Raw genomic sequence first — 12,332 nt, forward strand, 5'->3', positions numbered from 1 at the left:
CAGAGTCCATTCTCTTCGGTTCAAATAACAAACTCAGCAAGACCGACGGCTTCTCGGTTACAGTGGGTGACAATATTATCACAAGGAAAGATGAAATTACCTACCTGGGTTCCATCCTAGAGGCTAATCTTTCCTGTGACAAAATGGCATCCAATGTAATAAAAAAAGTCAACCAACGAACGCGATTCTTGTACCAGATCTCCTCTCTGGTAAACAAGAATACCCTGAAGACTCTAGCAGGAGCACTCATTCAAGGGTACTACGACTATGCTTGCACCTCATGGTACCAAAGCACCTCAAAGGCACTAAAAAACAAATTACAAACATCTCAAAACAAGCTAGTCAGACTACTACTTGACCTGACTCCTAGAACCCACCTCACCCCTGCCCACTTTGACAACCTAGGATGGCTTAGAGTAGACGACAGAGTACAGCAACTTGCAATGGGCCTGGTCTACAAGATACACTACGCGACCAAGGTACCCATGTACATGTCAAAATACTTCCCAAAGGTCAGTGAATACCACGATCACAACACCAGAGGGAGCTCCACAAATCATGTAAAACCCAGATTCGGATCAAACAAGGGACTAAACACGTTTCGCAATTATGCCACATCAATGTGGAACGCCCTGCCTAAAGCTGTAAAGGAATGTGAATCACTACCCACCTTCAAAAACACTCTCAAAAAACACCTACGTGAGACTGCAATTCGAAACTGGCCCCTACAAATGTCCTAACCTAGTTGTACAGTAAATGACCAAGTAAGGCTTTGTCAATATTCAAATGTACAGTGTAAAATGTGTGTGTGTCCCCTTCCCAACCCCCCCCCCCCCCCCCCCCACCTCCAATGTACAGCCCTCACCCAACCCACCCAACCCCACCCCACCCAACCAACCTCCTCCAATGTACAGTTTCTATGCCAAATGTATATACACTCCTTTTCTGGACACTTTTGTATCACAAACAGTACTGTATTTGCAAATCTGATATGTCATAAATGTATAGATGTAGCAGTACTGTCTATCTGTATGTCATGTATGTCATATATGTTATGATGAATTGAAAATGGGGGACCCTGATGTAAACAAGTCGAAAGTCTTTCTCTGGTCTGCATCCCCTTAACAATTGTATGTATTGAGCTGTACTGTACTGTACCCATTCTGCAATCTGTTAATAAACTTTTCAATCAATCAATCAATAGGTCTCAGGCTGTTTGTATTAAGGTGGAATATATGAAGTCCATTCTTGTTGGTAATCTGATTGATGTCGTCACACTGGAGGTAACTCTGTTCATTTGTGTCCTGTCCTGTGGTGGGGGGAGGGGGGGCGTTGTTGTTGTTTGTGCCGTGAGTGGGGAGGGGGGGAGGGGGTGATCCTTTGTCCTTTGCTGGAGTCTGTATTCCTCTGTGTGAAAGCCCGCGATGTGGGGGGGGAGGGGGGGGGGGGCTGGTTGTTTACAGATGTGTCTGTTAGTCCTCCATTGTGAGGGAGGGGGGGTGCATTTTGTCCTGGCCCGGGTAGCCTAGCTGGCATGGCGGGGCCAGCCGAGCTAACCGGCGGGTCCTTGGTGATCTCGACGTCCCGCGCCGCTCTCCCTCTCGCCTCCTCTGCAGGGGCTTCGGTGAGGGTATGTCGCCGCTTGCTGGTCGGCTGGTGCAACTGCTGGCTGTAGCGTCAGTTGCGTGGATGCTGTTGATCTCGACGGCCGGCGCCGGTGTGCGGAGCGATGCCTCGCTGTTTTGGCCCCGCGACGTGCTGAGCGCCTCGATTATGAACCCTGGTTCCTTCCCTCTCGCTGTGGCCTCTCGTGGGTTCTTTTGCAGAGGTGGTAGAGGAGGAATGTTGCCAGGGGTGCAGTCGTGCACACACGCGGTTACACGGCGTGTTATTAGTAGTCACTCAGGGCAGAAGTGCGCGCAATGATAAGTACCCGGCCGTTGTAGAAAACTTCTCACCTAGATTTTGCATAATAATAGGAACCTACGAGAAGGTGGGGGGCTGCTTGATCTCCATTGTTATGCATAATAATCATCTGTTCTGTGCGCAACTGAGGGAACATGTATGCCAGGGGCGGATTTAGGATTGTAGGAGATCCGGGGCTTAGCCCAGATAGGTGCCCTTTTTTTTTTTTGGGGCAGGCAAGGGGTGGTTTGGAGGAGGTCAGGCACGACCCCCTCCACGGCAGATTTTTTTTGAATTTAATGAACCTGTACGTGCAATTTCCTGCAATATAGAGCCTTCAATCTTGACCAATAAAGCTGCTCTTTTCACTATAAAACTCAGTTAACCATAACATAGTTATGGTTAGATTTATATATTGGGGGGGGGTATATCATATTTTTCATAAAAAAGTGGTGGAGCAAGAGCATACCTTTGCTCCCCCAAGTTCAATAGTGGGAGAGCAGAGATGCTCCGAATGCTCTTATGGCCAGGCGTCTATGATTCACTGATACAAAGTAAAATAGTTAGTCAAATAGAATAAAATAATGCAATAGTGCATTGCAATAAAATAGTTATCATCGTATTTTTTCGGGAGGCCGGTAAGGAGTGCATTACAGTAGTCGAGTTGGCTTGAGATAATGGCATGGATCTGGTTTTCAGCGTCCTTTTGATTTATAAATGGCCGTACTTTAGCTATGTTTCTAAGGTGGAAGAATTAAGTTTTTGTCAACTTGTTGATTGTGATTTAAAGCTTAGGTCTGAGTCTACCATAACACCATGACTTAACTCACTCAAATACAGTTAGCAGCTGGATAGACCACAGATGGAAATTAGCTTCTGCTAAATCTGGTGCAAACATATTTTCATGTAACAATGATGAATTGTCAAAAAAAATCATGTCGTTAGCCGCCGTCTGTGTGGGTAGCAGTCGTAGTTAAAACGTTTCCATCATGTAATCTGTGAAAAATCTTGTCATGTCTTATTTGGCCAAGCAAGCTGTTTTGCTGGGGATAATGACTGTTAGAGGACAATCTATGCCTGACCTAAGGTTTTAAATGCCTAGTCCTTAATCCAAACATAAACAAATGAGTATAGCTGCATCACACATCTAATATAAAATAAACGTGTGTGCAGTAAAAACTAGCTATTCTTGATTTATGATGAGTTAAGAAAATTCCAAAAAGCACATTTTCCATCTACAGACCAAGATGTTCAAATATTTTCGAGAATATGCCCCATTCTTATATGGTCCCAAAAAGAAAAGCGGGATTGGGGTTTTATGTGAGACATCATCTTTTTGGCTTCATTTGTTACTCATTGACAAACTTTACAGGTGCTATAAACTACAAAGTAATAGTATTAATAATAATATAATACATCCACAGAACTTTTAGAAAGGTGAGGAATAAAATACATTTAAAAGCAAAAACCTGAACTCACAAGATATCCCCTACTTCCCGATTCCCCCACATGGAATGCACCTGGTTGAATAAATGACATGCTGGTTCTCTAGTAGTGCAACATCTAGTGGCTGAATGTTATCTATAACACTTTTAACCCTTTGGTGAGCGAGTTATTTTCCAAAAAGGTTTCTTCAGAATGGCATCTTGGAATTCTATAGAACTCTATACAGTTTTCAATAACTAATAAGCAGTTACGTCATCATTAGAGTTCAGTTCTCAAACTTTTAATCACACCCGTTCGATCGTACACCTCAAAGCGGCTAACAACTGTAGTTTAATTGTCCTTGAGCAAGGCACATAACCCCTGCCTTCTTCTCAGTACCCAAAGACTCAGGGATGGAACAATGTAGTTGTACTCAAGATGATCCTATGGTGTAAATGTGTAAAACTAGAAAAGTGTACAACTATCTATATCTGTACATATCCCTTACCTACTCTTACTAGTTATAAGGCTGGCCAGTATGACTTACTACCAGTGTCTTTATACCTGTAACACTGTACATACATCTGATTAGCACTATTACTCAGTAGTACTCGTTTATATATTTTATATTGTTTAATCACCTGTACATTGTATATTGCACTTTACCGTTAGATTTGCACTCTGGTTGAATGCCAAACTTATTTTCATTATACTGTACTTGTACTGTGTAATGACAATTCATTTTAATCTAATTGTTAAGTGTGTGTAGCAGGTGAAAGGAGCCTAAAAACATTTATTTTTAACAAGGCTTTTGCCTGAATTATTCTTTTACTTTTATTCATTTTATTATTATTATTTTATGTTCTTCCATTTCATTGGTTGTTTTATTCATTTAACTTTTTATCTTTATCTCCTGTAGCACTTTGAGATTTTGACAAATATAAAGTGCGATACAAATTGAATTTATTATCATCATACATGCTTAGCAAAAACTAAAAAACAATAAAACAAGGGGTCTATGTTAAAAATGTAAAAACTATTTTGTTGTATCAATCTCAACAATGAAAACAAATTTCTTTACAGCATTCTTTATTCATTCAAAATGATTAAAAATATAGTTTACAGAGGCACCAACATAAAATGTACACCTTTTAAATCAGTGCCAGCATAGAGTAGAGTATATGGTCCGTTGTGCTGCAACAACCACACACACACACACACACACACATTTAACATACAAGAAAAAATGACAACTGAAATGAATTAAAATAACAACTCATGAAAGGCCACTCAAAATTAACCAAATGATCATCACAAGCCTGTGTTCAAAATCCAAAGGCGACATACACTTGTCAAAAAGGCAACATAAAGACAGCTTTCTTTCCAGTAGTATAGTGCATTTCCAGCTTGGCGTTCAAGCAGAATACATTTTCTTTTCATGCACTGCTCCGAGTTATTCTCATCTGAAAACAGTATCAAAACATATACAGTTGATCATATTGGCCTTGTAACAGAGGTTTGATGCTGACCTAACCGTTTCTGTTCTGCTGAAGTGGGCCTTCGTTCCCCTCGAGAGCCACCTGAATGCCAGTGAGGTGTAGATGGACTGCAAAAGGTTTTCTACTTTGTCAAACAGCCAAAGAAAATAAGGCAAACAGAACACATAATGCTGATGTGTTAAAATGTAACTGTAACCAGTCCCAATATTCCAGAGTAAAACAAACTATGTTGGAAAAAATAAAACTACATCTACTGTAAAACCCAATGAATACCAAATTTGCTCCTATAGGCAAAACCAAACTCAGAAGAGCGAACAAAATTGTAACACTAAACATTTCAAGTATTACAGAGTACAGAGTGGGATAATGGCAAAATAATGAGGCAACGTCATTGTTCGTACATGCAGGCTCGGTTGAGTCCTTTTGATTGTAAACTGGCCTGGAGGATAATGTGATGAAGTTTCACAGTATAGAACAATAAAAACGCTAGGCAGCATGCAGGATGAATACAGTAACTTCAAATGGACAGGGGTAGGCTCCCTTAAACATTTGGATTATCTATAAAATACAATCTTTTTTTCATGGTTGTTCAACCTCTATGCCTTCTCTCGTGGACATTTAATTCTAGACAATCCAAATGCAAAGAGAATATGCAATGTTGCCATCAATTCTCTACAACTAAGAAGTGCTGATTGTAAATATGTTACAATATCATCTAAAATATCACCAAGATGAGATGTGCCGTATGTTAAACATCACCTGGCACAGAATCCCAAGTCAACTGTCAAAGAACAATGGAAAGGGGTTGCAGAGCTAAAATGGCTGTTCAAACTCTGTCCACCTATAGGGCTGATCTCGCATTTCTGGGGCAAGACACCATTTTTATAGGATCCCTCAGCATGGTGGCACAGTGGTCAGCACCGCTGCCTCACAGCACGAAGGTCCTGGGTTCGAACCCCGGCGGGAGGCCTTTCTGTGTTGAGTTTGCGTGGGTTTCCTCCGAGGACTCCGGTTTCCTCCCAACACCAAAAAGACATGCATGTTAGGCAGGGGCTACGGATGAAAATGAGCTCATTAGCCAACTCTGGCACATTTACATTGATGTGGAAAACTGAAAGCGTTGATTGATGTGCATTGTCCCTGGGTAATAAATAAAATAAATTCAACTCCAATTGACTGTGTGTTGACAAGTGGATTTTGGGGTTAATAAAAGGTGTTTTGGTCTTGCTGTGTGACGAGCTGAAATCTCATAACCTCATGACTTCCCGAGCCCTACAGCTCTGATTCTATAGGGCAACAATTTTATACAACAATCATTTCATAGAACTAGAATCCTAGTTTCAAAGGCAATGCCTCTAATCTGTTTCAGGCGTTCCTCCTCTGTTTTGAGAGGTCTAATTCTTCAATGGGTCTAGAGCTGATGTCATCACAGTACAACCCTGTAAGCCACTAGCCAACAGTCACTAAATGCTAGCCAGTAGGGCTGTACGGTTTTTCTCTCTAAGAATTGAGATCATGATTCTCTCACACGATTCTTATTTTTTGTCATAATTTTTTAAAGGAAAGTATTTTTTTAACCCTTTCATTGCCACACTACCAAAGGGTTAACCCTTTCACAACCACACTACAGAAGGTTAACCCTTTCACTACCACTACAGATGGTTAACAGTCTATAGTGTGGTAGTGAAAGATTAAAAGTAAAAAATATATATATATATATTGTCATAATTTCAAAATGAGATCGCTTTTTTTTGTTCCGATTAATCGTGCAGCCCTACTAGCCAGTGTAGGCACTGGTTTGCTATCCTTCCGTAGCTAGCAGTTAGCCACTCAGAGTCTAAGTTGCTATCCACCGTTACCCATCATCTGGTTAGCTAGCTGGTGATTTACTAACTGTAAATACTGGCCAGTGGCTACGATTTGTTCACCAGTACCCTTTCACGTGCCATTTTGCATCCCCAAATCAAATTAACAATTCAAATGTGACATTCAGTGAAAGAATCTCTTAGGGCCCTATTTTCGTGAATCTTGATGCAAACAGGCCTGCGTTCAGAGCGCTGGCATATGTGGGTGTGTCCAACTTATTTAGGTAATTTGGTGACCAGAGGGGCAAGCGCAGGGTTGGAGTAGGAGTAGTACATTATTAGCAGGTGGAGTTTGGACAAATCAAATCAGCTACTCTCATTCCCTTTAAGAACAATAATGCCCCTGGCTACGTCAGAATAACCAAGGCCAAAGAGATCCAAAGGCAATTTGTGCATGTATATAATTATATTATGCTCTACCTGCATCATCCCATTATGGATGATTGGATCATTTATTAACACTTGTGGTTCATAGCCTATTCAATTGTAAATTTCTATTCATTCAGTTATCATATTTAAGAGCGATTCATGATCTCCATAGATCATAAAATGATGGGAGGCATCTTGCAGATCATTATTCTACAGGCTGACCCATCTCACAAAAAGTAACGCGTCTCCGGTCACTCCTCCCCACACTAAAGACGTTGTTTGCTGAATTATATATAGCCTATATAAATATTTTCCAGCCAGCACAGTAGGTCTATAATAGTCAACACATCCGACGTTTGACAATCCTCAGTCAGTTCGGCAGACCCCAGAGGAAACCTCGGTGTGTGTAGACTAATTGTGCTGGCTGGAAAATACGAGTAATAACTGCTTCTGTGTTCATTGAGGAGACAGTGTGACCCTATACTACTTTTAATTAGATTTATAATATTTAGTATGGTCACGCTCTACAGTCCTTTTCTCTTACAGTGTGTTGTGCTCACAGTTGCATTGGATTATTTTAGGTTGAATACATGTTGGGAATATGGCTCACTGCGATGTGATTGATTCTGATCCACATCTGAATTCAATAACTTTATACTAGACTTTTGACAGATGTGTCCTGTATGCCTTCGCCCAGAGACCACTGTCATGACAATAGCTCAGATCACCAGCGCCTGTGCTTAGACACGGTCTGAGCAGGCAGAGATGCAGGCATAATTTTATGCAAAATTGAATACCAAAATTGTACAGCGCTAGTGTACTTGTATTATATATGTGTATGTGTATGGAAACCAGTGTTGGGCAAGTTACTCAGGATACTTTGTATCAAAGTAATTAGTTACGTTACTAGCTGTCCAGATGTCAGTTGTGGTGGAAATCTATCTCTCCGAGTGTGGCCTTCAAATTAGCTTCCATCACCTATCTCTCTCTCTCTCTCTCTCTGAACGTTACCCCTCTTCCTCACCCTCCAGGCTGCTTTTTGGCTACTAGCCGACTAGCCTCGCTCTGACCTGCCGGTCCGTATGCACATGTCATCTACTGGACCGCGTATAAACGTAATCTAACGTTATAGGACGACAACAAAAAACACGTTGCATTCTAGCAACGATGTAACGCAGTATTACTTGGGGTAGTAAGTGTAATATAATTACTATTTTGGAAATTGTAATGCCTTACTTTACTAGTTATTGGGAAAGTAATCAAATTACAGTAACACGTTACTAAGTGATGGACACACCCCCAGCCCACTTGCATCGGCACGAAAATAGAGCCCTTATCCAGGAGCCATTTTCCATGTCTGAAATCCCTCAGTACCTACACAAACAGCACCTAACCTGGGCGGCGTTATACCATTTGTGATGAACACACAAAAGTAAATGGTTAATCTATTTACCTATTGTCATGGGTGTTTAAATTGACTGCTTCTGTGATTGCTGTGGTTGGGAGTAAAGTATAAATCCTACTGAACCACCGTACTAAAGAGACCGTACTTCAAGGGTTTTCAGACATGGTAATTGACTGCTAGATTATAGAATAGCCTCTACTAGTCAGAAGCCCATGGGTGCAAACCATTAGCTGCTAACCAGTTAGCAAGCTATTAGCTAGCAGCTTCAAACCGGCTGCTAAATGCCCAAACTATTCCAATTTTCTGTGCTAGCCGGTGCTGGTTTGTGTTGGGCAGGGCTTGGATATCTGTTGGGCTGCTAACCAGCTAGCTACCTATAACCAGCATAAACACAGTACTGTAGGTGGGGTATAGGTACTACTCACTACAATAGTTATTGTTCTAGCCCGTGGGTTTGCATTGGACAGGGTTGGCTGAGTCTGAACTGCATGATATAGATAGCAGTCTGGTGCCACCAGTAGAACATTATAACCACGAGGACATGCCACACCTGGTGGCTGGCCCCTACGTAGTTCAGCTGGCCTGTGAGAGAGAGAGAAAAAGAGAAAGAGAGAAAGAGAAAGAGAAATGGGTGAGAAAGAAAGAAAACAAGACAGAAATTAAGTCTACTTTTTAAACAACATCCACATATAGCCTTGCACTGCCTGGAAATCTAGAGCTGACGAGGACTATTATGAAAGTGAAATACTTTATATATTTTTATGTTATATGAAAGCAAGTCAGTGATGATGACTCTGGGTGCCCTAAGTGGCCAATATTGGTGTTAAAATGAACGCATACGGATGTATGTGTAGTGTATGTATATGCTAGCAGCTATATGTGTGATAAAAAGTTAAATTAAATTGAGTAATCAGAGATATTGTGGTCAGTGTCCAGTAGGGGTCAGGCTTGATCAGAGAGAGAAAAAGCGATAAAGGAAAATCTGAATAGATGGCAATGGGTGTTCTTTCAGAAAGTCTGTAAACAATGTTTTCAAGCAATTTCTCTGCTCTCTTTTTGTGTCTTGCTGGTCTTTTCCTCGTGCTTGTTTTGCTTCTAATGTGACTTTCTTGTGTGTAGGTGGGGGGGGAGGTGGGTGGGCATCTTCATCTGTGCTCTTCTGACATGTTTCTTCATTTTGTTTGAAGAAACTAAGGTTTTCAGTTTGCAGTCTCTTCTCTGTAAACCGCTGCTCTTTTCTAGTCTTTCCCCCACACAGGCTTTGTTTTCTCAAACCTTTTGTAAGGGGTGAGGTCTGCTGTAAAGATTTTGGTGAGCTACATGTAGACCTGGTCAGCTGCACGTAGACCTGGTCATGGTCAGCTGCATGTAGACCTCACTGGGGCCTTTGGTGCTAGCGGCGCCACCCTCGGTGAAGCATTGGTGCCACTTTCACGTTTGAGCATAAAACGAGCTTTAGCTTTACTGCACAAGAGTGCAGCACATAACACTAAGCTAGGGATGGGCAAAACTCACAACATTGCTAATCAATAGTCATTGGAGACTATTCAAATACTAATCAAACCTCCCCCAGCTGACTGCCGTCATTGCAAACAGCTGGATATATGAGTCGCAGCAGGCTAATGTTATTTCCAAGAATAAAAGCATTCATTCCAAAAGTTACATTGTTGATGCTTGAAATGTCTGAGCTTCCATGTAAACGTATGTGTCATGTGGCTATCCCTTGCCCTATAAGTAGGATGCACATTGGCCATACACACACCACTCTTTTCATAATAACATCTTGCCGGCATAGAATTGTGGATACTGGATAGTAGTGTATGGTTAATGGGTTATGTGAATTGTAATTATTACCCCTAACAGATTGATTTAGCCCTGGTCCCCACATGTGGTCATGCTAGGCAAACATTTAGCTTAGGCCTTTGTCTTTGTTTGTATCTTACATGTATGCTGGTTAAGCCCATTTACAGATGCATAAAAGAAAAACGCATGCTGTCGATAATAACATTTTATGTTTAAGCTCTTAATCCCGAGCGGTCCGGTACCGGTACGAGAATGACATGAATTAATGTTGCATTTTTTTTCTCCAAATGTTGCCATGAGTAAAGACCCTATCCCTGTCAAAACAGCAGTTAAAGTGTATATTTTCAACACTACGTTTGTTTACCAATGATTAAGTGTTATTAGTGAAATATTAGTTTATAGAAATCTCAGGGCATCGAGTCGGAAAAAGGCGAGGATTTGGCGCAACCTAACTTGAGTGTAGTCTTTTGAGAGAAGAGACGCAGGGCTTTTGATGGCCTTTAGAATTTCAATAAACTACACTTCCCAGCTCACGCCAGGCCCCGTCAATCATCGGACTTCTTTTTCTTTTTTTTTCTCCTTATTTTTCTATTTTTTCTCCCATCCCAATTTCGTATTATCCAATTCTTCCCTCCCCTGTCTTGAACGTTGCTAGACTATGCCTCCCACTGGTTGGCTGTAGTGAGGATAGAAGCCTTGCATCACGTGTCCCCTCCGGTACACGAGGAGGCAGCCTGTCGCATCTTTTCACTGCAGCAGCTTGAACTCTGTGGCGAGGAGTAACGCGTGGGAGGCTCACGCTGCCCCCGCTACTTCCTGTTCCCGCCGCACCGGCGTCACCCAACCGACCTGTAGGAGTCGCTGTCCACAACGTCCAATCCCCACCCACCGGCTTTCCCACCCTCTAACACTGCCAATTGTGTTAGTATGACGGCCGGCCAAGCCGGTAGCAACGCCGAGAGCTGGGCTCGATACCAGCGTCTCCTGCCTTGGTGGCGAGCGCCTTGCCCACTGCGCCACTCAGCCGCCCTTCATCTGACTTCTTTTTCAGTTTTATTTTTCCTCTTTATTTTCAGGATCATATCTCACGGGTGGAACAAACCTGAATGTTATTGCCATTATTATTATTATGTGAACATCTACCAAAAAACAGGGTTGCAATCTGATGAAAAATGGCGGAGAAATTTACATTATAAAAAAGTAACTGTACTTACAGTAGATTTCATTCACGTTTTTTTCTGCACGCCTGGTGATAATAAATCCAGATTGAACTCTGCCATTGGAAAGGGGAGATTTGGCTTGATCCATAGATGTGCGACTTGGCCATAATAAGGTAATTTATAGGCCTGATATTCTATAATCATATTTCAAATAGATTGTAATGTTGTAATGATAGATCGGTATGGAATAATGTATCCATTTTGTACAGAATTATTTAAGTTGTGAAATAATGTCTGTATTTCTTGATTGATTGCATGTTGATTTTGGTTAGTCTCTGTAGGAGGAGCTTCCAGGATAAATCCTGCGACAGAAGCTCCTTTCAGGCAAGATAGCAGAGCTAGTTCCCATAGCCAAGGGCCTATATAGTTTGTTGTGTGATATTTTGTTAGTTTGGAAAGTTGAATAATAAGTTGAATAAAATTGTTGTATATAGTTGTGCAGTGTATATAGATGACAACCTGCCTCAGACTCCTTTTTCCACCACATGGCCACATCCTAACGATATGGTTTTGTTTTTAGTTAATACTAGTGAATGTGAAATAGTCCAACAAGGGAGCTAGCTGGCTGCTGTCACTGCTAACGCTAGCAGAGCAGGCAATCACTGATGTGTGAACTTAGTGAAACAACACGGCAAACGTACAAAACGTTGCTACCATATAACATCTCTGGTCTCTCTTTCTTCATCTTTCTTTTCTGTTCTCCAAGCGGTTAACCTCTCTGGAACCGATCATGTCGCCGGAGACAGCTGCATTGCCCCTGTCATTCAAACTGGCGTCACGCGCCCTCAGTTTTGATTGCATTCGGACGGGAGGGGCTGTACGCTTATGGGCATCCTACTGT

General features: G+C 41.7%; 1 protein-coding gene across 5 annotated transcripts in view; it reads right to left on the reverse strand.

Moving 5' to 3' along the window:
* Nucleotides 1-4,408: 4,408 nt before the first annotated feature.
* LOC311237296 (progestin and adipoQ receptor family member 3-like) overlaps nucleotides 4,409-12,332 on the reverse strand; it is a 44,291-nt gene continuing 36,367 nt past the window's right edge. For 2 of the 5 annotated variants that reach the window (XM_084325104.1, XM_084325108.1), the window contains 2 exons: nucleotides 9,019-9,050; nucleotides 4,409-5,882 (listed from right to left, as the gene is read on the reverse strand). In XM_084325104.1, coding sequence (XP_084181230.1) covers nucleotides 5,724-5,882; nucleotides 9,019-9,050 — 191 coding nt within the window. In that variant the 3' untranslated portion in view covers nucleotides 4,409-5,723. Of the gene's footprint in view, nucleotides 5,883-8,893; nucleotides 9,051-12,332 lie in introns of all 5 variants that reach the window. The other 3 variants (XM_084325107.1, XM_084325106.1, XM_084325105.1) reach the window with 3 other exon arrangements.

This window comes from Notolepis coatsorum (genome assembly GCF_963971535.1).
Source record: "Notolepis coatsorum genome assembly, chromosome: 11".
Classification (NCBI taxonomy): domain Eukaryota; kingdom Metazoa; phylum Chordata; class Actinopteri; order Aulopiformes; family Paralepididae; genus Notolepis; species Notolepis coatsorum.